This window comes from Apodemus sylvaticus, chromosome 10, assembly GCF_947179515.1.
Source record: "Apodemus sylvaticus chromosome 10, mApoSyl1.1, whole genome shotgun sequence".
Lineage (NCBI taxonomy): Eukaryota > Metazoa > Chordata > Mammalia > Rodentia > Muridae > Apodemus > Apodemus sylvaticus.
The window spans coordinates 29,455,199-29,477,070 of NC_067481.1; the positions used below are offsets into that span (position 1 = coordinate 29,455,199).

The following is a 21,872-nucleotide window of genomic DNA, read 5'->3' on the forward strand; positions in this document are numbered from 1 at the left end:
TGTATACATATATGTGTATATATGTCTATATATATCTCTGTGTGTATATATGTGTGTATGCCTGCGCACGCGTGTGTATAAATAAATAAATGTAATTTAGTGCTATTTATGTTTTGAGGCATTCAAGGTAGGGCTTTGAAATATTCATTTGGATGAATGTTTTAGAGTATGCATTTACATAAAGGGGGACTGCATTCAAAATATAAAACTGTACCCCAAACTCCTGAAATAATTAATTTATTTCCCTCTTTTCCTCTGCCCCTCACTCCCTGTGCTGGAATTAGACCCTAGGCCTTGGGCACACTAGGCAAATGTTCTATCCCATGATGGGCTACATTTCCAGCCTCTGTACACTGATTTTAGTTATGAAGATTTCTTCAAAAATCACCGACTCCTCTCCCATTCCCAGTGTTAGGTCATACCTCGAGTCCCAGCATTCTAGAGGCTGAAGGAGGAGGATCTTGAGTTTGAGGCTAGTATAGACTACCCTACATAACAAGATGAAGAAATACAGGAAACCCAGCTGTAGGATAGCAGGATAGTTTCTGACTCCTGAATATTCAGCTAGCACTTCTGATACCTTATTTACAAATTTTAATGAATAACCTTTTGAGAGATGGCAATTCATTTTATTTTGGTTCCTGTTTGGCACTGATGTTGAAAAACTTAATAGCCCATAGACAAAAAAGTGAATATACTATGTATATATAATAGAGCAGAGGAAACAACATACTGTTGAAAGGCAAAGCACATGCAACTGTATAGTTCTTCCTTTGCTTAACAAACAGTGGCAAATATGCATATAGCTATCCTTCAGATCTAACCAACATGCAGTAAGTATTAGGGACATTTTAGCACTATCACAAGGGTAAACATGGAAACAAAACCCACATTTCATTAAAGGTGCAGTACCCACAATAAAAGGTTGAACGTTATCTTGTTCTATGATGATTAGATGGCTAAATGAATGAAAAGTACCATGCTTCAAGACCAAAGATGCTTCACTCAAACCCATGTTTTTATGTAAGAAAGATAACCTGATGTTGTTTTAAAGCACATCCTAAAGTTGTAGCCATTTTTACTCAAACAAATCTTGAGAAGAGTCATGTTAAAATATGGAAATGATGTACTTAAAAAATCACTCAAGGGGAAACATTCACTCAGGTATGTTTTAATGTAAACTTTCAGTTTTCATAGAAACTAAAATAAAACCTGTCTGCTATCATCCCTCTTTCTCCAACAATGAAAGATGAATGCAATTGATCAAGTGGCTCAATGGAACTTTTTACACCAATGTACTACTGTCTAAGCGCTGCTTTAAAATCACTTAAGTGACACTAATCATGAAAATTTCACAAGAGAAGCAAATGGAAGTGACATCTTTGCCGGTATAAGATCAACAATAATAAATCTGCCAGCCAACCAGCCGACCAGCCGACCAGCCAACCAGCCAACCAGCCGACCAGCCGACCAGCCAACCAGCCGACCAGCCGACCAGCCAACCAGCCAACCAGCCAACCAGCCAACCAGCCAACCAGCCAACCAACCATTCTAACAGTGGCTTTCCGACATGAAGGCAGAAGTGCAGTTCCCACAGTGCTTCACTAAGTAGATCATACCACAGCCCACAGGACACACCCCAGAGCTCAGCAGCCATGATAGGCATTAGAGGAATGAGGAAGTCAGAAGCCAAGAGGTTTGCCGTCTAGCATCTCACAAGTCTAGTGCAGTTTGACATGAATCAGAACCTCTAACAAACATTTAAAAAGGATATTCATATTTAATCAGGTAAAACACTATTTCATAAACAGTATGCATAAAAAGAGAAACCTTAACAATGACCTGGAATGCTCTTAGTCCTTACAGGTTGATACACTAAAAGAGTAGCTGATACTGTTGGCTTTGTTGAGAAAGAGTCTCTCAGGAGGCTGCTTGAATTCACAATCTTCCTGCTGCTCACCATGCCTGAACACAGCACATGAAATTTGGGATTTGTAATCCTAATCTGACTGAAAATGAAACATGGAAATTTCCCCTTGATGTATGGTTTTCAGAATGATCATCAGAAAAATGGCCTGGTGGAAAGCTCAAGATGACTGCACACATTATCAGAGCCGTGAGAGGTAAGGAGCACTTCAGTGGAGGGTAAACAAAGTGCTGGAGTCAGATACAAACATCCTGGTAAACAGTAAGCAGGGAACAACAAAGTCCTAAATTCCACTTAAGTTTTTAAACTACAAAGCCATTTAGGAAATGCTGATCAGCTAGAACAAGTCGGTTGAAAACTAATTGTTAAACCATGGTAGGATACATGCTAATCAAACAGGCACTCTGGATTTGGAACTATAAGATCAGGACTCTCATCTAAAGTAAGCTTTGTTCTTGGCAATTACAACAGGAAGATTTGAGCAGTCTTCCTTCACTCAGACACACTCGCCTAACCAACTAAACACCAAGAATGTCCCGTAATCATGCACACTGAAACGTGGCATTATGGAAATAAATTCAATACCATGATACATAAGCAATGTATTTTCAAATCTGTGATGATGCTCAGCTTGGTTTATGGTAAATGTTACTACTAAAATAAAAATTACTTGAACTCAACACATGTTTTCCATGAATGACCCGGTATGGAATGCCATGAACCAAGTCCTGCTTTTAGGTCTGATTATCAGAGGATTAATTCCTCAGCATCTCTCTCCCTCAAGTCAAGTCCATAGACATCTACAATGTAGTTTGCTCAACCATTCTAACCAAGCATTCTAACCAAAGCACTGGAAGCTGCCTCATAATTCCAAAAACCAAAATGCCGGCTTTCCCAGATGCTCCACAATAGCCAACCCTTTCCTGATGACTCCTCTCAGTGAAATGACTGCCGAGGACCAGTGAAAATGGATAGTTTTAGTTTAAAAAAAAAAAGAGAAAGAAAGGAAGAAAAAAGAAGGATTTGGATGAGTGGGTACCTGTCCCACCAGCCCATGCTGTGTCTCCCACCACCCTGCCCAGCACCTGACCCTCTATAGTACCTGTGGTGCTGCTGTGACTAGTTACCTGTTTTGAGGCTGGGCCTGAACTCTCGGCTAGTGCTGGGAGGTGGGAAGGCCTCCAGGGCTGTCTGTGCTGGCAGGGTTCGATATGGAGGAGGAGTCAACTCTTCGTCCCCAGAGAAGCTCCTCCGCACCCCGCCTGTCATGGGCAGGCTCGACAAACTGACAGGCTTCTTCCCAATTGGCATCTTCCTCTCTAAACATCAAGTCAGACTGAAGTAAGCTTTGACTTAAGTGTGTGGTAAGAAAGTGCATTGTACTACTAGGGAGGCTAGGCTGCATAGGACACTGCAAAGAGCTAACTGTGCAAAGCTTAACTTCTGCAAGTGTGTGTGTGTGTGTGTGTGTGTTTGAGCACAGCATATGTACATGCATGCTGGGGCCAGGTGGAGGGGAGGTTGCTCTAGTCTCTCAGGCCTGGTAATTCTGCTCTCTATTCTCAAGTTTAAAATGATTGAGGCAAATTAAACAAGAGAGTAGTTAGGGTAGAGAAATACTGGGTTGATGTCTTTCAAGAAAACTCAGCTTAATTTTTTTTTTTTTTTTTTTTTTTTTTTTTTGGTAACAGTATTAATGCTTGGGACCAGCAGGCTCTCATGCACACTAGGCAAGTGCTATAGTGATCTGTACACCATTCCCAAGAGAACATTCTGAACATGACTTTTAAGACAGCATTCCCCTGGGTACAGAAGCCTAATTATGGTCCTTCAGGGGAGAACTCAGACACACATAGCTTCAGTGTATTACCAGGTGGCACAGTCCCACTGGTCTACAGTCTGCTCCCGCAGCTTTTGTTAGCATGCACTCAGACAGCATTTGGAACACTGACCCAGAAACGCACTTCTAAAACTCTCAGCTTGTTATGTATTGCTTACAGAGTTCTTAAGCTCACATAGTAAGACAGGGTCTCAGGTAGCCTAGGCTGATTTTTTAATTATTAATGTATTTATTTTATTAATTTATTTTTATGTATATGAGTACACTGTCACTGTCTTCAGACACAGCTGAAGAGGGAATTGGATCCTATACAGATGGTTGTGAGCCCCATGTGGCTGCTGGAGATTAGACTCTAGAAGAGCAGCCAGCGCTCTTAAAGCTGAACCATCTCTCCAGCCCCCCTGCCCAGCCTGATTGTAAACTCACTCCGTAGACAAGGCTGGACTTGAACTCCTGCCCATCCTGTCCTCATCTCCCTAAGGCTGGAATCACAAGTGTGTGTCACTGTGCTCAGTTTTCTTAATCTGTTTTCAAGACAAGGCCTCACGTAGACTAGGCTGCCTTCAAACTCACTGGGAAGCTGGGAGTGACCTCGAGGTTCTGATCCTCCCGTCTCTACCTCCTATGTGCTAGAATTAAAGGCATAAACCACTTTTTATAAGCAAACATACTCTAGAACTTATAAAGTGCTTTTTACCAAACTAAAATATGCTTGGAACTTTGTAAATACTAAACCACCAAGCATACTGCAAAAATAAGGGTACAAAGTGAAATATATTCATATATCTTTATAAATGTACACTTTGTCTGTCTTCCTCCTAACCCAATAACCAGCTAAACTTCAGATAATCAGAATGAAATACATAAATCTAAGACAACAGTATTTCCATATAAAATGAATCTGAAAGGTAAGTGGGTTCACACTCTGCTCACAATTGCCAGGCCAATGTCATGTGCAGTGATTACTTGACTTAACACATTTACAAGTAAACTACCAGGCAAAACCATCAAGTCCTACATAAATAGTAGCACCTCAAAGTGGTCAAATCTGAAACTGCTCCAGAATTACTAGGGTTCGAGAAAGACACTTTTCTGAGGCTGAACATTTATAAAACCCTCCTGGTCAAACAGTATTGTTAATTTCCAAGTGGTGGTTAACAACGATCCCTAAACAACACAACTATGGCACAACTGGCCCAGTGCTCACCATGCTAGACAGCAAAGGCAGTCACCTCCCCACCCTGGTGGATAGTAAGAACTACTGTAACCACGTTATACAGAGGAAACAGCAGAGCTAGAGTACAACAATCGATCAACAAATTTAAAGACAAGCACCAGGTTTTGAAACTCATCTGATATGGTCAAAAGTCTGCTGTAATGGAGAACTTAAGATTTTAATTTTCATTTATGTGCATGTGTGTGCCTGTGTGTCAATAGGCACATACATGTAGGTGCCTTCAGAGGCAAGAGGCTGTTGGATCTACTGGAGATGGAGTCATAGGCAGTCATGAACCAGCACATGTGTTGGATCCTACTTGGGTCATCTTGCAGAGCACCTAGCTTTCTCTCCAGCTCCCAGACAACTTAGCTGTTTTAAACCCCAAGTTCTTTCACGTTTTAGTAACAGGCTTTGTGGGGAGGATTTCTTTGTGTGTCTGTCTCTGTATATGTGTTTATGAAGATGTGTATGTGTGTATGTGTGTGTGGGGGGGGGGCAGGCTAGGTTGGTTAGCTGTAGAGGCACAGGATGGGATCTATTTCTGCCTTCTAGCACTGAGACTACGAGCATGTATCACATTGGCTTTTTTTTTTTTTTTTTGAGGTAGGTTCTGGGAACCAAATTTTGATCTTCAAGACCATGACAAGTACTTTACCAAGAAAGCTTTCTCTGTAATTTAGGCTGGCCTAGAACTCATTAAGCAGCTCAGGCTGGCCTTGAGTTTGCAGTAATCCTCCTGTCCTGTCCCCCCACCCCCACGGACACTGGAATTAAAAGCCTGATCCACCACACTTAGCCTTGAGAGGGAAAGATTTCCAATAAATGTTTGTTTAGTAGGGAAAAAACCCAAACCCAAGCAGTATGAAGCAATAGTCCCTTACTACTGTAAAGTTACTGTTTATTACATTTCTGCTCTTCAATCCCAACATTCAAAAAGCATTTTTTTTTTTAATTTTGGCAATAAAATCATAGTCACTTGGTGACATATGTACTATCTTTATTTGGCCCACTTACTGTAAACATCTATATTTTGCTTCAGGAAACGCCCCAGAGCTTGCAGTCTGTTACATAGTATATGCCATTTCTTTTCTGAAATGGAAAAAAAAATCCAATTCCAAAACAAAAACGTATCTGGTCCCAGGGGGTTTTAGTAAGGACCCATGGATTTATGTTTTCCTTTTCTTATGTCAAGTAATTTAAAGGTTTTAGAGATGATGGTACAGTATTAAGATCAACATGTCAGAGTTAAGGTATATGTTCCATCTATAACTAGAGTTTATCTCTAGCTAATTCAGATATCTGGTAATGTTAAACAGCACTGAAATTTGGGTAACTAATATTCTTACTTAATCAATTCATTTATTTATTCCCATATTCCTAGCCCAGGAATTCAAAGATCCAAACATTTAAGTCAGAAACAAACCCTGCAAGGGTCACAAAATGGGGAGGCAAGTGAATTGTGCATATAATGCCCATTAGTCAGTCAAAAAGACTGTTTAAAACACAAAGACTCTATGTATACACATGTGCATCTGGGTGTATGTGCAGGGGACCTCTGAGCCAATAAAGAAACTTGGGTCCCCTGGAAACAGAGTTACAGACCATTGTGAATTGCCTGATGTAGGTATGGAATGGAACCCAGTCATCTGTTAGGACAGCAAGATCTCCCAATGGCTGAGACATCGCTCTAGCCTCCTCTTTCTGTTTTGAAGACGGTCTTATATCCCAGGTTGGCCTGAAACTTGTGGCCCTCTTTCTGCCTTAGCTTCCCAAGGTCTAGTATTCCAAGTGTGAGCCACCATGACCAGCCTAGTAAAAAAGATTCTTCATAAACCACTGGGAAGGACTATAAACTAGACATACACACATACATGTGCATATACATATGTATACACATATGTGTGTACACATTAATATAATGTTAATATTATGCAAACAAACTCCACATATTTATGTGTGTGTGTGTGTGTGTATCCCCTCACCTTCTCCTCCTGCCCTTAAGATGTAGCCCGGGTAAGCCTTGAACTTGCTATGGAACTGAGAATAAATTTGTATTCCTGATCTTCTCTTTTCTGCTTGTTGAATGCTGGGATTACAGCCATGTGTCTCCATGCCTAGCTAAAAACCACTGTTTGACTTCAGTGTTTTAGAAACTTATGAAACCTTACTCAAGTTCTTGTCTAACACAAATTAAAACAGTTTAAATAAGCCAGATAAATTCTCTTTATAGAAAGTTGAGTAGGCATACCTGCCAGAGTTAATTTAGGGACACGAAATTGACATGTGAATTCTTCCTAAGCAAAGGTCTTCTTTGAATCAGCAGACCTCACTCTGTGAATGGTCTAGCAGTGCTCTCTAAGTTCTTGTAGGTGAACAACTGTATTACCAAGTTCCTGATGGGCAAAGTAACCCTGACTCTGTGGGAGGTTTTACCACAGAGGAAAGCGGTATGCATGTCTATGCAGTTCATCATGAGTTGAGGCTTTTAAAAAAGACTATGTATGTATGTATGTATGTATGTATGTATGTATGTATGTATGTGCACACTCTATCTGCAAGAATGCCTGGAGGTCAGAAGAGGGCATCAGGCCCCAGTGCAGATGGATGTGAGCTACCATGTGGTTGCTAGGATCTGAACTGAGGACCTCTGGAAGAGCAGACAGTGCTTGTTATTAACCGCTGAACCACCTTTCCAGCCATAGATAGGGTTTTATGCTGGGAGGAAACTTGTTTTTCAAAGCACCAGCACAGTAACTAGGTTCTTTACCTAAAAAAAATTATAAATAACTGTAATTAGGAAGAACTCACAGACTACTTGGTTCAGCCTTAGGTACATTTTACTATAAAAAGTACCTTAAAAATTTTTTTTTTAAATATTAGAATAAAATACAAGTTTCACCAATATAAAAAAAAACATGGCTTATTATGGTAGTGAAAAATATTTTGTTATTATTATTGTGGCTAATAATGACAACCATAGTTTAAAAGCATTAAAAAGCTGACTTTGTTAGACATCAACTCTGATCTTTTTCTCATTCTGTTGTGTGTCTGTGATACACCCATGTACGTATATGGGAATGTGTTCTTCATTTGGAGACATAGCATTCTTCACCTTACTGGTGTTTGTTTCTGAGACAGGGTTTCTCTGTGTAGCTCTGGTTGTCCTGTAACTTGCTCTGTAGACCAGACTGGCCTCAAACTTAAGAGCTGGACTGGTTCTGCATACTGAGTGCTGGGACCAAAGGAGTATGCCACATTAAGCCTCTACTATTTTTATTTTACCTGAGCTGTCTCCTCAGCCCTTCTTAATAAATGTGAATTTGTCAGTATTAGCATTCCAGATAGAGAGATGATATGACAATAGCTACTGTAAGCACCAAGCACTGCTTTTTTGCTTTTAAACTTAAGTAGGTCTATAATTATTTCAAGAATCATTCTAAGGCTCTATTCTTTATCTGTATGCTTGAGACACACGATAAAGAACACCTGATTGTCTCTCCTGTTAATTAAAACTGTTTCTTAGTATCAAGAAGGTTTGCCTTTTATGTCATACTGCACCTTTAAGTATGATACATAGTGAACAAACATCAGTTCTCACAGGGATGTATTTTCTGTGCAAGAATACTGTGACCTTAATTGCTTAACAATTAGAAAATATATGCAAACACATGGTGACCCACTTTTCTTATGTCCTTTGTATTGCTGAGACTTAGCCTTTTTCTTCTGTTTGGAAGAAGCTGACTGGTTTTCTCTTGATGCTGAAAAATAAAAGGGAAAATTAGTAACAGAGAATAATTAGACAATTCTTTATGAAAATCATCATCCTTTAAGAAGTACACATTGCTTTTAAAGGGTATATTTGGTCTTACAAAACCATGAGCCTTGTTTGGTGGTGGCGGCGGCGGTGCACGCCTTTAATCCTAGCACTCCTGGGGCAGAGTTTGTGGCCAGTCTGGTCTACAGAGTGAGTTCCAGGACAGCTAAGGTTACTCTGAGTAACGCTGTCTCAAAAAACCAAAACCTAAAAACCCCATGTGCCTATTTACTCAACAGCGTTTATGAACACCGCATTTCCAGCCTGTAATGTGTAGTTCAACAATAGTGCAGTTTAATTCTGTGACTTAACTTTGTCACTGAGACAGAGTTCACTCTGCCATGGCCTACACGTCTAATTCTGTGATATTGCTGGGTCTTAATATTTACCCGGCAGTTCATCAGACACTGATAGATTCTTGTGCTGTGAGCTTGCCCTCTGACATGAGATACTTCTCTGGAGAATCAGCTGGGTTTATACAAGAACGTGTTGTCTGCGGTCACTTACACTGCGACGCTGGAGGCTGCAGCTGATACCCAGTTAGCTGACACCAGCCCACAGGGTAGAGGTCAGGGGACTCGCAGTCCACCCACTGGTCATATTCCTCTTCCCAGCCATCAAAGTGGATCCTCAAGAGCCGATGAATAATTCGAGTGACCGTGGCTACACATATTAACCTCGGCTCCATGAGATCTACAGCTTCTAGCTTCATTCCCACACGGAACCCGTGGTTTGGAACATCCTAACACGGAGAAAGTATCATCACTGTTATTCAAAAGGACACAAAAAAAAACATCTGAAATCATTTCCCCAAAACTCACAGCAGTTCCTCAGTTATGCCACCAAATGGCCCAAAGCACCTTCCCTTACACTAAAAAAAGTTTATAACCTTGTTTCTTTCCCTAAAGAAAACACTCATTTTTTTTTTTTTGGTTGATTTTCATTAAGAAATTCTAATATAAGCCAAAGAACTTTAACTCGAGAAACCCTGTCTGGAAAAAGACAAAACCAAAAATAAATAAATAAATAAATAAATACCCAAAACCAAACAAAAAAAAACTCCCCAAAACATACAAACAAAAAGAATAGTTTCCACTCTTACGTCATGATCATGCTACCATTTAAATTTACCTTATTAAACAGTTTTACTGGTGCTGCAATGGAGCCGGTTTCCCTGAGGTAGTCAAACCATTTAAAAGGAAGTTTTGTGTAACCTAAAAAATACAACTGGTTTAGGTAACAGTACATTTAAAATTAGCATAACCTTAAGTCAGTAACTCAGTACATGAAATCTCAGATTTAGGAGGTAAAGGTAATTTCTTTTCGTTCTATTTTTTTAAAAAGAATATTTTTATTTTTGAGATCGGGGCCCGAAATAGCTCATGCAAGCGTCAAACATGCTATGCAGTGGAAGGTGAATGCCTTCGTCCTTTTGTCTCCATGTCCAAATACCGAAGAGGTATTGGTGACTGAAGAACTTCTGGTCCCAAATTACGAAGATGCCCCCCACCCCCTTGCAGACACAAGTGTATGCCTCTTTATCTTAATGCAAAAGTGATTTTTTTTGTTTACTACAAGGATAGACTTCTGCTCTCTCTCTCTCTCTCTCTCTGTGTGTGTGCACGCGCGCGCGTGTCAGTGTCACTGGGGATCTAATCAAGGCCTCAACATGCTAGGCAAATATTCCTATCTTCAAGAGCTACAACTTGCAATACTAGGTTTTAGAACAGTCTAACACTTAAAACTTTTTTTTTTCTCCAGGAAACTAAATTAGCTGAATTATACTTTCAACAATTCTTTTTTGCTTTAACCCCATCTTAGGAGAAAAACCCAAGGCAAAGGTCACTATGAGAAATTAAGGTTAAACTATGAGAGTTGCTAAAGACATAACTTTAAAAGATGGCTAGCTGGGTGTGGTTGTGCACACCTTTAATCCCAGAACTCTGGAGGCAGAGGCAGGAAAATATCTATGGTCTATAGTAAGTTCCAGGCCATTTAAGAATACAGAGATCATGTCTTAACAAAACAAACAAAAATTTTAAAAGGCATATGATAATCTAAAAAGAGAGCATCTTTTTTTTTCCCTTGAAGGCTAAATAGTCATTAAGTGGATACTTAAAATACTAAAAATGTTCATGTGGGAGCTAAGACCAGTGGCTGCTCTTCCAGAAGAACAGGGCTCATTTTTCAGCACCTGCAGTTATCAACTGTCTTCAGCTATAGTTTCAAGGGACCTGATGCCCTCTTCTTGGCTCCTAAGGCACCAGGCACACAAGTGGTACAGACATAACACAGGCAAAATACTCACGAGGAAAACTAAAAAAAATAAAAAGCTTATACATACAGGAACATAAAGGGTCTATAAATATTGACACACATTATAACACAAATTCAGGAAAAACTTCTATTGTAACTTATTAAAGTAAACTAGAATACATAGGTTGTGGGTTTTAAAATTTTTTATTTTTATGTGCATTGGTGTTTTGCCTGTATTTCTGTGTGAGAATGTCAGATCCTGGAGTTACAGACATAATGTGAGCTGCCCTGTGGGTGCTGGGATCTGAACTCAGGTCCTCTGGAAAAACAGTCAGTGCTCTTAACCCCTGAGCCATCTCTCTAGCCCCCAAAGATTGTATTTTTACTTTACTTAATGTATTAACATTGAGACAGGGTCTTGTATAGCCCTGGCTGGCCTGTACTCACTATATAGAACAGGCAGGTTTCCAACTGGCTTTGCACCCAGGTGCTGGAATTTCAGGCATGTACTACCAGGCTTGGCTTCAGAATAGCTCACAGCTCTTATTCGTTTTAGTCTATCTATACATACTCACACATATTGTGTGTAAATATACATACAAATAATTAAGATTGTGGCTGTGTTAAATGTAAGCAGAAAACACACAAAATCAAAGCAAGGCAAAAAACTGAGTGTTTATACCAGGATGGAGTACCTCGGGGTGGAGTCAGTTCTATCATGTTAATTTCACAGAAACCCACAGGGAAAATAGAAGGAGAGGTTGCATGATAACAGAACCAGTCAGACCCATCTGCTGCTTCTGAGCCATCAATCCCAATCATGAGGAATCCATCAGCCAGCACCTGTGAAATCAAGAGAATCCCAAGTACTTGAAAATGTATACCACTATTACAAAAATGTTTTATTTAAAACAACATCCTGAAAGGAAAATCTATTAATGATGCTTTACAAGTAAAAAACACTTCCTCGCCAGGCGGTGGTGACGCATGCCTGTAATCCCAGCACTCTGGGAGGCAGAGGCAGGTGGATTTCTGCGTTTGAGGCCAGCCTGGTCTACAGAGTGAGTTCCAGGACAGCCAGGGCTATACAGAGAAACCCTGTCTCGAAAAAAACCAAATCCAAAATACCAAAAAAAAAAAAAAAAAAAAAAAAAAAAAAAACCCCAAAAAACCAAAAACAACAACAACAAAAAAAAACACTTCCTCACTGGATGTTACATAAAGATATACAATAACAAGAAACTAATAATAAGATTGTTAATGAATACCAGAAACAAACAAAAATCATACAGAATTGATTTTAGAAAAGCAAAGTTTACAAAGAGATGACTTTAGATGCTTGAAAAAACAAATGTCTTTGGCCAATTACTGATTAATATATTCTTTTATGATTAACACAGGATTCACACAGTGAAGAGATCTCATTATTTCAAGTTGCCCTCTGATGATTTCTACACACACACACACACACACACACACACACACAAATGGGATAATAATATCCATGTAGTGTCAGGTTGTTATCCTAACATAATGTTTTCCTTCTTTTCTGACTTTTTACACAGGAAAAAACCCCTTTTGCTAACCCTCCACCTTCTTCAAGCTTCAACCTGTTGTCTTTTACCATATTCTTCTATGACACTGAGACTAACTGGGCCCAACCGAGAGTCCCCTTAACTCTGTGATCACGCCTTAGACTCCAGTTAGTAAGTAGCAGCCCTGCCTCCCAATACTAGACCTTGGACTTGAAATGCTCTTGTTCTAAGTTCTCAAGCCTGGAATTACAGACTTGTTGAACCATGTCTAGTTCCCCCCACATTTATTTTAAACACAATAAACTTCTCTATCTTGCTCAATTATCACAAGACCTTGTTCAAACACGTTTTACATGTTTAATATTTCCCAAATCCATTACACTGAACACATTTTATACCCTAACAACCAAGAAAGAAAAAAAGCAAAAAAATTGAATTCAGTGGTCTGTTTTCCATGACACTAAACTCTTCAAATATAAGCTTAATTAGTGAGACAAGATCTTACTATGTAGCCCTGGCTGGCAAGGAACTCACTATGTAGACTGGCTGGCCTCAAACTCAGAGATTTGCAGCCTCTATCTTCTGAATGTTGAGATAAAGCATTTATTACTATCTATGCCTGTTCTTAAATCTTATTTTATTTAACACTTGATTAATGAATTAATGACTTCTACTTTTTGTCCTCCCACACCCCCAGATCGTCATGTTCTAGTCTACTGGTTAATAGTCACGTCTCCATTGTTCCTTGCATGACTCTTTTGGTAACTGACTTTTACCTCCAACCCGTAGATTTCTGATGTTAGCTCTTTGCTTTGTTTCAATGATCTCAGACACTATCAACTTCACGACCAAGGCAGTTTTTCTCCCTTGCAGAGCCTCAGTATCTGACTTAGTTAGGGGTTTTACTGCTGTGAACAGACACCATGACCAATGCAAGTTCTCTAAAAGACAACATTTAATTGGGTCTGGCTTACAGGCTCAGTGGTTCAGTCCATTGTCATCAAGGCAGAAACATGGCTGCATCCAGGCAAATAGGGTGCAGGAGGAGCTGAGAGCTCTACATCTTTATCTGAAGACTGCTAGTAGAAGACTGACTTCCAGGCAACTAGGGTGAGGGTCTTAAGCCCACACCCTCACTGCAACAGCTCCTTCTTTAGTCCTTTAGAAAATATCACTTAGCTCACAACTCCTATCTCAAACATTCTGGATCTTGTTTTTGTAAAAAAAAAAAAAAAAAAAAAAATTAAAGAACTCATTAAATTTGTTAAAAAATTTATGTATATGGGTGTTTTGCCAGTATGTTATGTCTGTAGCATGTGTCCCTGGTGCTTATGCATGACAGAAAATGGAATCAGAGTGCCTGGAACTAGGGTTACAGATGGTTGAGTCACTGTGTGGATGGTGGAAACCAAAACCCAGATCCTCTTGCAAGACTAACAAGTGCTTTTAACTATGGAACCAACTCTGAAGCCTGGCTTTTTTTGGGCGTGTGGGGGGTACAGGGTATCGATCCCAAAGCCTTGCAAAGCCTGTTAGGCAAGCACTCTATCACTGAGCTACATCCACAGCCCTAACTTTTTTGAATGCATATTGTATGCATGTCAACCACTTGACCATTTTATTAAGGTGGTGATTAGTCTCTGTTAACTAGACTCAAACTAGAGTCACCAGAAAAAACTCAACTGAGGAAGTCTATCAAATTGGCCTGTGAGCATGTCAGTGGGGTATTTTCTTGATTGTTAATTGGTGTAGTAAGGCCCAGCCCCTTGTGAGTGGTTCCAATGTCTAGGCAGGTAGGTACCAGATGGCTACAAGTGGTAGTATACACCTTTAATGCCAGAACTCACGAAGCAGAGGCAGGTGAATTTCTTGAGTTTTTGGCCAGCCAAGGCTATACAGGGAGACCATGGCTTAAAGGAAAACAAGGTAGCTGAGACGTCAGTGGCTAGCTGCTGTGTGTATTTCACATTCTGTGTATTTCGTTGTATTAGGTTCTTCACTAATGGCCTATAGATTTAAGCTAAAATAGACTCTTCCCCACATTGTATTGTGGATGCTATTATAACAAAAGCTTTCTGCAATACTCTAGCTCACAACTGAACTTAGTACTACTTCTCCTTCTTTATTCTTCAGTGTGTAAGTACAAACTAACCTATATTTGGATTGTACTATTAGGCAACAAACATTAATTTTATTAGTACGCAAATTTGTCTTTAATAACAGGTAAAATTATACACATGCATTTTTTTTTTCCTCTGAGACAGGTTTCTCTTCAGAGCCCTGGCTGTCCTGTAACTTGCTTTGTAGCCCAGGCTAGCCTTGAACTCATAGAGATCTGCCTCCTGAGTGCTGAGATTAAAGGTGTACACTACCATGCCTAGCTCCAAAAGTTTTAAAATAAATTTGTGATGTATTTGTGTTTGATTTGTAGAATTATTTCATAAACCTTTTGTCATGGGTTGCTTTAAAGTTCTAGGCAAAAAGGGGTTGTGAAGTCTTTGACTGTAACACATTAAAAAAATAAAACAGGTCTGACAACAGAACGTGTTTATTCAGAAAGTATTAATACCATTCTTCCCAATGAAGATTCAGACATTTCAGTAGACACCTGCTTGAGGCCCCCTTCTGATTTTAAACCTGGTTCCTCTGATAGAATTCCCCCCCCCCCCCCCAGACAGGGTTTCTCTGTGTAGCCTTGGCTGTCCTGGATCTTTTTCTGTAGACCAGGCTGCCTTGAACTCAAAATCTGCCTGCCTCTGCCTCCCACGTGCTGGGTACCACCACCGCCCGGCCAGAATTTTTCAAATTTAGAATATATTCTCTTACCTTTCTAATGGTTGCAACACATATTGTAGAAAGATTTAATGGATCTATAGCTTCCAATTTCATTCCTTCTTTGAACCATTCTCCACTCTGGTCTACCTCTTTTACCTACAGAAAATACATACACTATTACACATGTCCTTTAGACTTATTTACTCTGTGTGTATATATCGCTGTGTACATGCTACCAAGTACATGCAGGTCAGAGGTTAACTCCTGAGAGTCACTTCTTCTTTCCCACCTTGCTGAGGTCTCTCTTGTGTCCACTGCACTGTGTACCGCAGGCCGTATTAGCTGCAAGCTTCCAAGCGAGTCTTATCCGTGCCTCCTATTATGCTGCAGGAGTACTGGGATTACACATGTACTCCATGGTATCTCAACCAGGCTTTGTACAGATGTTCACAATATTAGGATGTGCAATAGTAATTGAACCTACTAAACTATCCACAGACTGGCTTTGTGGTGATCCTCCTGCTTCAGCTTCCTAAATGTTTTTACTTTAATGATGAAAATATTCCTAACTTGCAACATTTACTAGATGCCATTTCCTATCTAAGGTTATAGCTCAGTTTCCTTAAGGAACAGAAAGAGTACGCCAACACACACACTTTAGGAATGGGTCTAATGAGGATTTGTGACACCTTAGGATTATATACATTTTATTTTTTTAAGTGAGCATAAGTGATATCCATAATTTTAGGAAATGCCACAAGACCTTTTTAACCTGACTTCTGAGGGCTTGCAGAAACTTCTTACCTTAGCAAATAAGTGTGGCGGTGTATCGAAATGTCCGTCCTGTTTCTTTGTAATATCTAGAAGGAAAAGTTACAGACTAGTGTGTCAGCATTCGTTTTTTTTTTTTTTTTTTTTTGGGTTTTTTTTTTTTTTTTTTTGGGTTTTTTTTTGGTTTTTCGAGACAGGGTTTCTCTGTGTAGCCCTGGCTGTCCTCGAACTCAGAAATCCGCCTGCCTCTGCCTCCCAAGTGCTGGGATTACAGGTGTGTGCCACCACGCCCGGCTGTCAGCATTCTTGAGAAGACCAAAAACCACACTTCCTTGAAAGGTTCAAACTCACAAAGAATGTAAGATTCTAAAATATGGCAAAAAAAAAAAAAAAAAACAAAAAAACAAAAAAAAACCAAAACCCTATATTTTCTGCATTTATTGTGGTGAAAATAATAATAGCCTTTTCTGTCTTCAGAGCACATGCATATATACTATTACATTTTATGCTAATTACAATGCTGGTAATTCTACAATAAAGGAACTGCAGTATCAGAAGCTTCCTCTATCCCCCTTTTGGTATAGTACTAGAGATTAAAGAGAGGGCCTCACAAATGCCAAACAGTCTAATATTCAACTATCTCCACAGTTTTCACTTTTTGTTTTGAGGGAGGGGCTCACTACGATGCTGAGGCTGTCCTTGAACTTAGGATGACTGATCATGCCTGACCGTCTTGCATAACTGGGAGTACAGGCCTGCACCACTAGGCCTCTCTAGAACAATGTTTTTGTGTTTCATACTATGTATATTTAAAATTTAATCTTGCCATTTAGATTAAAATTAGGTGTAAAGGAGATCTCATAACTTTCAAATGGTCTGGATTAAAAAAAAATAGAGTAGGAATACAATTGTAGTTGTGAGAAAAAGGGATTAAAATTGTCTTTTTGTGCTAGAAATAAAACCCATGGTCTCACGCATGAATGTACATTATCTTAAATGGAGAGGAAGTGGAAGGAACATAAGGAATTAGTACGCTAATTACTGTAGAATAATCAGATTAGAATGCTATTTTGGATCTATACTTTGTAGGAGAAACAACCAAGTAGTTATTCAACCTCACTAATCTTATCGAAAGTTTTTGTGACAGTTGCTTACCAGATCTCTTGAATCGATGGCCTATGCTTCGAGACCACCCTATATGGTGGATTAAGGGGCTGTGCATGTGGCACCAGAAGTCGTCCGTTCTATCTTCACTCTCTTCATACACCAGCCGTAGTCTTCCTCCAATTACACTCTCCACCACTGCTACTCTTGTTCGACATAAATGCCTCTTGTCAACTACTTCTACTCTCATGCAAGGTTTGAAAGGATATTGCATACTCTCAGAAACCTTCAAACAAAAGCAGGAAAAAATCTTGGAGACTCATGACAAAGGTCTATATGCAGCTTTAATATTGTCCTCCCTGTCTATCTATCATCTATCAATCATCTACCAATCATCTATCAATCATCTATCAATCATCTATCTATCTATCTATCTATCTATCTATCTATCTATCTATCTATCTATCTATCTATCTATCTATCTATAAGAGACAAGGTAGCCCTGGCTGTTTTGGAACCTGCTATGTTGATAAGGCTGAGATTGAATTTACAAATATCCACCAGCCTCTGCCTCCCAACTGCAGGTATTAAATGCACACACCACCATGCCTGGTTCTTGTTTTGGGGGACAGGGTTTCACCCTTTAGCCTAGAAGACTTCTTTCTGCCTTGGTCTCCTCAGTACTGAGATTATGAGTATGAGTCACCCTCTCCAAAAACGTATTTGGTATTAAACAGTTCAGAAATTACAATTCTGTAAAAATCCTTCTAAATCATTCTTTTAAAAGAGCTCTTGGATTCTTTAAGGATCCTATTTTTACCTTTTGTGAGAAATCAGGAGGAAGTGTTTTGGCACCAGTAAGTCTTTTTACTAGAAAGGCTTTCCAGTTTGTATATTTATGCTGAACAGCTAAAATAAAAGAAATAATTAGTTATCTTTAGCAGACAGAGCTGTTTCACAAATAACAACCCAAAAACCAAAGAAACAAGGTTAACAAGAAGTTATGAGTATTAAGGTGCTTAAAGGTAGCAAGCATGGAGAAAATAAGTATATGTCTTGCTAGCATAAGAATTATTTGACATAAAAATATCCATTTTAATTTTTTAGTTGCTTTAGAATTATGTATAAAGCACCAGTTAGACATGTTTTAAATGACCTGGGCTGGAGAACTGGCTCAGTGGTTTAGAGCACTTGTTGCCAAGGGTTTAGTTCCCAGCGCCAACATGGCGGCTCACAACTGCCTAGAACTGTAGCTCTGAGGGGCTCCAATGCCCTCTGTGGGGTCAGGCATGCATTTATTCACGTATAGATAGATACATACAGGCAAAGTATTCATACCTATAAGATAAACCAATCTGAAGTTTAAAACAATTAAATGACCATGAGGCCACTCACTTCTAGGAGGAACGAGAGGTTTTCCACTGGCTGCACACCAACCAACTGGATGAATATCAGACCCACATATATTGCACCAGAAGTCCAGAGAAGAATCATTTTCAAATCCTTCATATCTCAAAAGGGCATTATAACCTAAAGCCAACAAATCAATCATTACATAGTAAGAAACTAAAATGATTAAAGGGTTAATGTAAGATCTTAAGGGGTAATGGCTGTCAAGCTTTGCTGTCCCCTTGTAGCAGAACCATCTGCTGTTTATTAGCAGAGGTTAGCCCCTTCCAAGGACTCCAGTCCCATGCTAGGGAAAAGGATGCTATGGCCAATAATGATCCTGTTGGACTACTATTCAACTTTGTTAATACAAAGACAATTCTTCAGAGCATGGCTTTTCCCTCTGTATTTCAATTTCACCTATAATTTCTCAAATGCTTGGGAAGGGGAACACCACAGTGGAAAAAAGTGGGAGGAGGATAGTTTCCTGAGAATGGGTAGTTTTCTTTTGGGGCAGGGTCTCCTGTAGATGAAGCTGGCATCAAACTGACTACAGGGCTGGAGACTCTTCCTCCACCTTCCAGTATGATTAACATTTCTGAAATAGTTCTTAAGAGTTTTGTTTTTGGTGTGTGTGTGTGTGTATGTATGTGTGTGTCTGTGTGTGTGTATGTATACTGAGACAGGATCTTTTGTTGCCTGCTAGTGTATAAGTTTTTGGGTGATTTTCTTGCCTTTGTTTCTCAACCTGATGTAGGAGTAGTAGGCCCTGCCTCTCCAAGGTTTACTACCAAAACAGTAAAGAATATACTTGGAAGATATAGGAGGCAAAAAGAAAAATCAGAACTATAAAACCAGAATCAGTAATTAGGCATAATTCTTGGATAGTAAATGTGCCGATGTTTTGAACTATTTACATGCAAGTGATTCAAACATCTGGGAGATAAATGCTGTCTTTAATAGTACAACAAATAGCAGAAGTATTTAAAGAATGCTTATATAGACAGATATCTCAAGGAAAAGGCATGGGTCTGAGCAGATAGGAGAAAATATAGAGTCTAGGACTTCTGCCAGAGTGATCAAAGGCCTTTCCTAGTGATCAAAGCTTACTAGGAGAGGCCTTGCCCAGCATACACAGGCCTTCAATTCATCCCCTCAGCTCTCCAGGATACCTTTTTTCCTCTAGACAGGACTTTCTTTCTGTTATGTAAGCCAGGCTGATCTGAATCATTCTATGTAGCTGAATTCAGAGACCCACCTGTCTCTGCCAACCGAGTGCAGGAATTAAAGGTATGGGCCATTACACCTGGAATAAAAGCCACCTTTAGGTAACTCTATGGGCAGTTGACAGAAAAGCACTAATGTAGTGTGTTATTGGGAGACAAGTTGGAGATTAAGTCGATCTAGCTGGCTTGGAATATTGTTTGCTTGTTTGTTTTTGTTTTGTTTTTTAATGGCTGGAAAGAACTGAAGGACAATGTTTCCTTCACATAAAGTGTGGCAGCTTTATGAGACAGACTCAAATTTTAGGAATAAAGTTCTACAGATATATACATTTGTTTATATACTGTGATAGTTGTTCACAGGTTAAATAATAGAGACAGGAGTGTAAATAGACTGTAACACCACAAATCTAAAAATATTTATTGTCTGGCTACTTATAAAAAAAAAATCTTCCAATTCCTACACATATATTATTTATTTTGTAATACTTGCAAAATTTGTATACATTTTTTTAAACAAAAGTTTGTATCACTGGCATTTTCTAGTAAATCACCATGTATGCTTTTCACCTGCTAATTTTATAATTCCAGCAATCCAGAAGACTTTGGTAGGTAGACTGCAGTCTGTATTGGGAACTTCTATTCTTACATTTTCTGAGATATCACCCCAGCAGGTCCCCATAGGTGCCTGTTATACAAAAATTATTAAATTATCATCTTAGTAACATAAGTATGAAACATCATTCAAAATTAAGTATCATCAGTATTGGAATATTCAAATACATATTTTAATCCACTCATTTTTTTCTTAATGCATCGTTTCTATTTCTTATAAAAAAATTTATTTGGAGAAAGCCAGAGTCAGGATCAAATTCAAGATAGAAGACAGAATATACAAACATTAGATCCATGTTGACTTTGAAATTCAACAGACCAAATGTGACACTTAAGTAACAATTATTCTACAACCTCAATCACAAACTAGGCGGACATTATAATAACAAGCTGACTTGAGGAACTTAGTGTTTTTAATGTGTTCTGAGTGAAAAATACTTTACCCCTTAATTTCTAAAAATCTTGCCCAAGAGTAGAGAAAAATAATCATTAACAGGCTTTATTCAACGTGATCCACAGAACTAGAACAGGTATGTGAAATGCAAGTTAAATCTACATAATATAAATACAGTCGATAGACAAGACAGTAAAAAGCAGTGGAGGAATAATTAAAAAGGGAGTTGAAGAGATCTGGGAAATAAGGCCTACAGTAAACAATTTATTATTTCAAAATGTCTTATGCAACAATTACTATGAAAAGGAAGCTTGCAGTGCTGGAGCTGCTGACCACAGCCCCCACACCACGGTTAGGATGGCAACTGAGAAAAGGACTTAAGAGCATAACAACCGTATCCCAAAAGCAGCAGTTCCCGAAGCACTGCTACATCTCCCTAGGCTGCAAGGCAATGCACAATTATTTGGATTTTATGCAATAGTAAATTAAATCAAGTACATGAGTTTATAATTATTCATTAGTGCTGAAATTCTAGTCTCTGTGGCCCTAGATAACCAATGTTTTCATGAAATATAGAACACTAGACAAATAAAAAAGGTGAGGTTCTTGAAAACCTGATAATAGGGATAAATCAGGTAAAAACAAACAGCCTCAAAACTAAGATAAGCAAGCACAGACATCAACTAGCAAATATGGACATCGGGAAAGACGATGTATTCTGTCAAAGGAAAGCCCTTAATAAACTGTGAAGGTAACTCAGAACCCAGTCAGTCTAAAGCAACATTTAATTCCTGTCCTCTAAACAGTTAATAAATCTCCGAAGGAAACAGAATGCCAAAAAATAGTGAATTAAGATAGAACTAGAAGCCAAAGACACAGCAGTTAATGGCTAACACTTTGAGTAAGCAAGCAGTGAATATACCTTACTCTTACTTGGAGACATACATGCCCAATCTCAATTGTTTGTAATTATGGGGAGGGAATCACGCATATATTTTCTCAAGAGAGGA

At 39.1% G+C, this 21,872-nt stretch overlaps 1 protein-coding gene across 15 annotated transcripts in view; it reads right to left on the reverse strand.

Annotated features, from left to right (window-relative positions):
* Positions 1–21,872, reverse strand: part of Mbtd1 (mbt domain containing 1) — a 60,206-nt gene that overhangs the window by 3,835 nt on the left and 34,499 nt on the right. For 11 of the 15 annotated variants that reach the window (XM_052197539.1, XM_052197532.1, XM_052197534.1 and 8 more), the window contains 11 exons: positions 20,424–20,541; positions 18,637–18,771; positions 18,062–18,150; positions 17,293–17,527; positions 16,171–16,226; positions 15,418–15,522; positions 11,752–11,899; positions 9,932–10,014; positions 9,308–9,542; positions 8,667–8,744; positions 3,055–3,246 (listed from right to left, as the gene is read on the reverse strand). In XM_052197539.1, coding sequence (XP_052053499.1) covers positions 3,055–3,246; positions 8,667–8,744; positions 9,308–9,542; positions 9,932–10,014; positions 11,752–11,899; positions 15,418–15,522; positions 16,171–16,226; positions 17,293–17,527; positions 18,062–18,150; positions 18,637–18,771; positions 20,424–20,541 — 1,474 coding nt within the window. The remainder of the gene's footprint in view (positions 1–3,054; positions 3,247–8,666; positions 8,745–9,307; positions 9,543–9,931; positions 10,015–11,751; positions 11,900–15,417; positions 15,523–16,170; positions 16,227–17,292; positions 17,528–18,061; positions 18,151–18,636; positions 18,772–20,423; positions 20,542–21,872) is intronic. The other 4 variants (XM_052197542.1, XM_052197540.1, XM_052197541.1 and 1 more) reach the window with 1 other exon arrangement.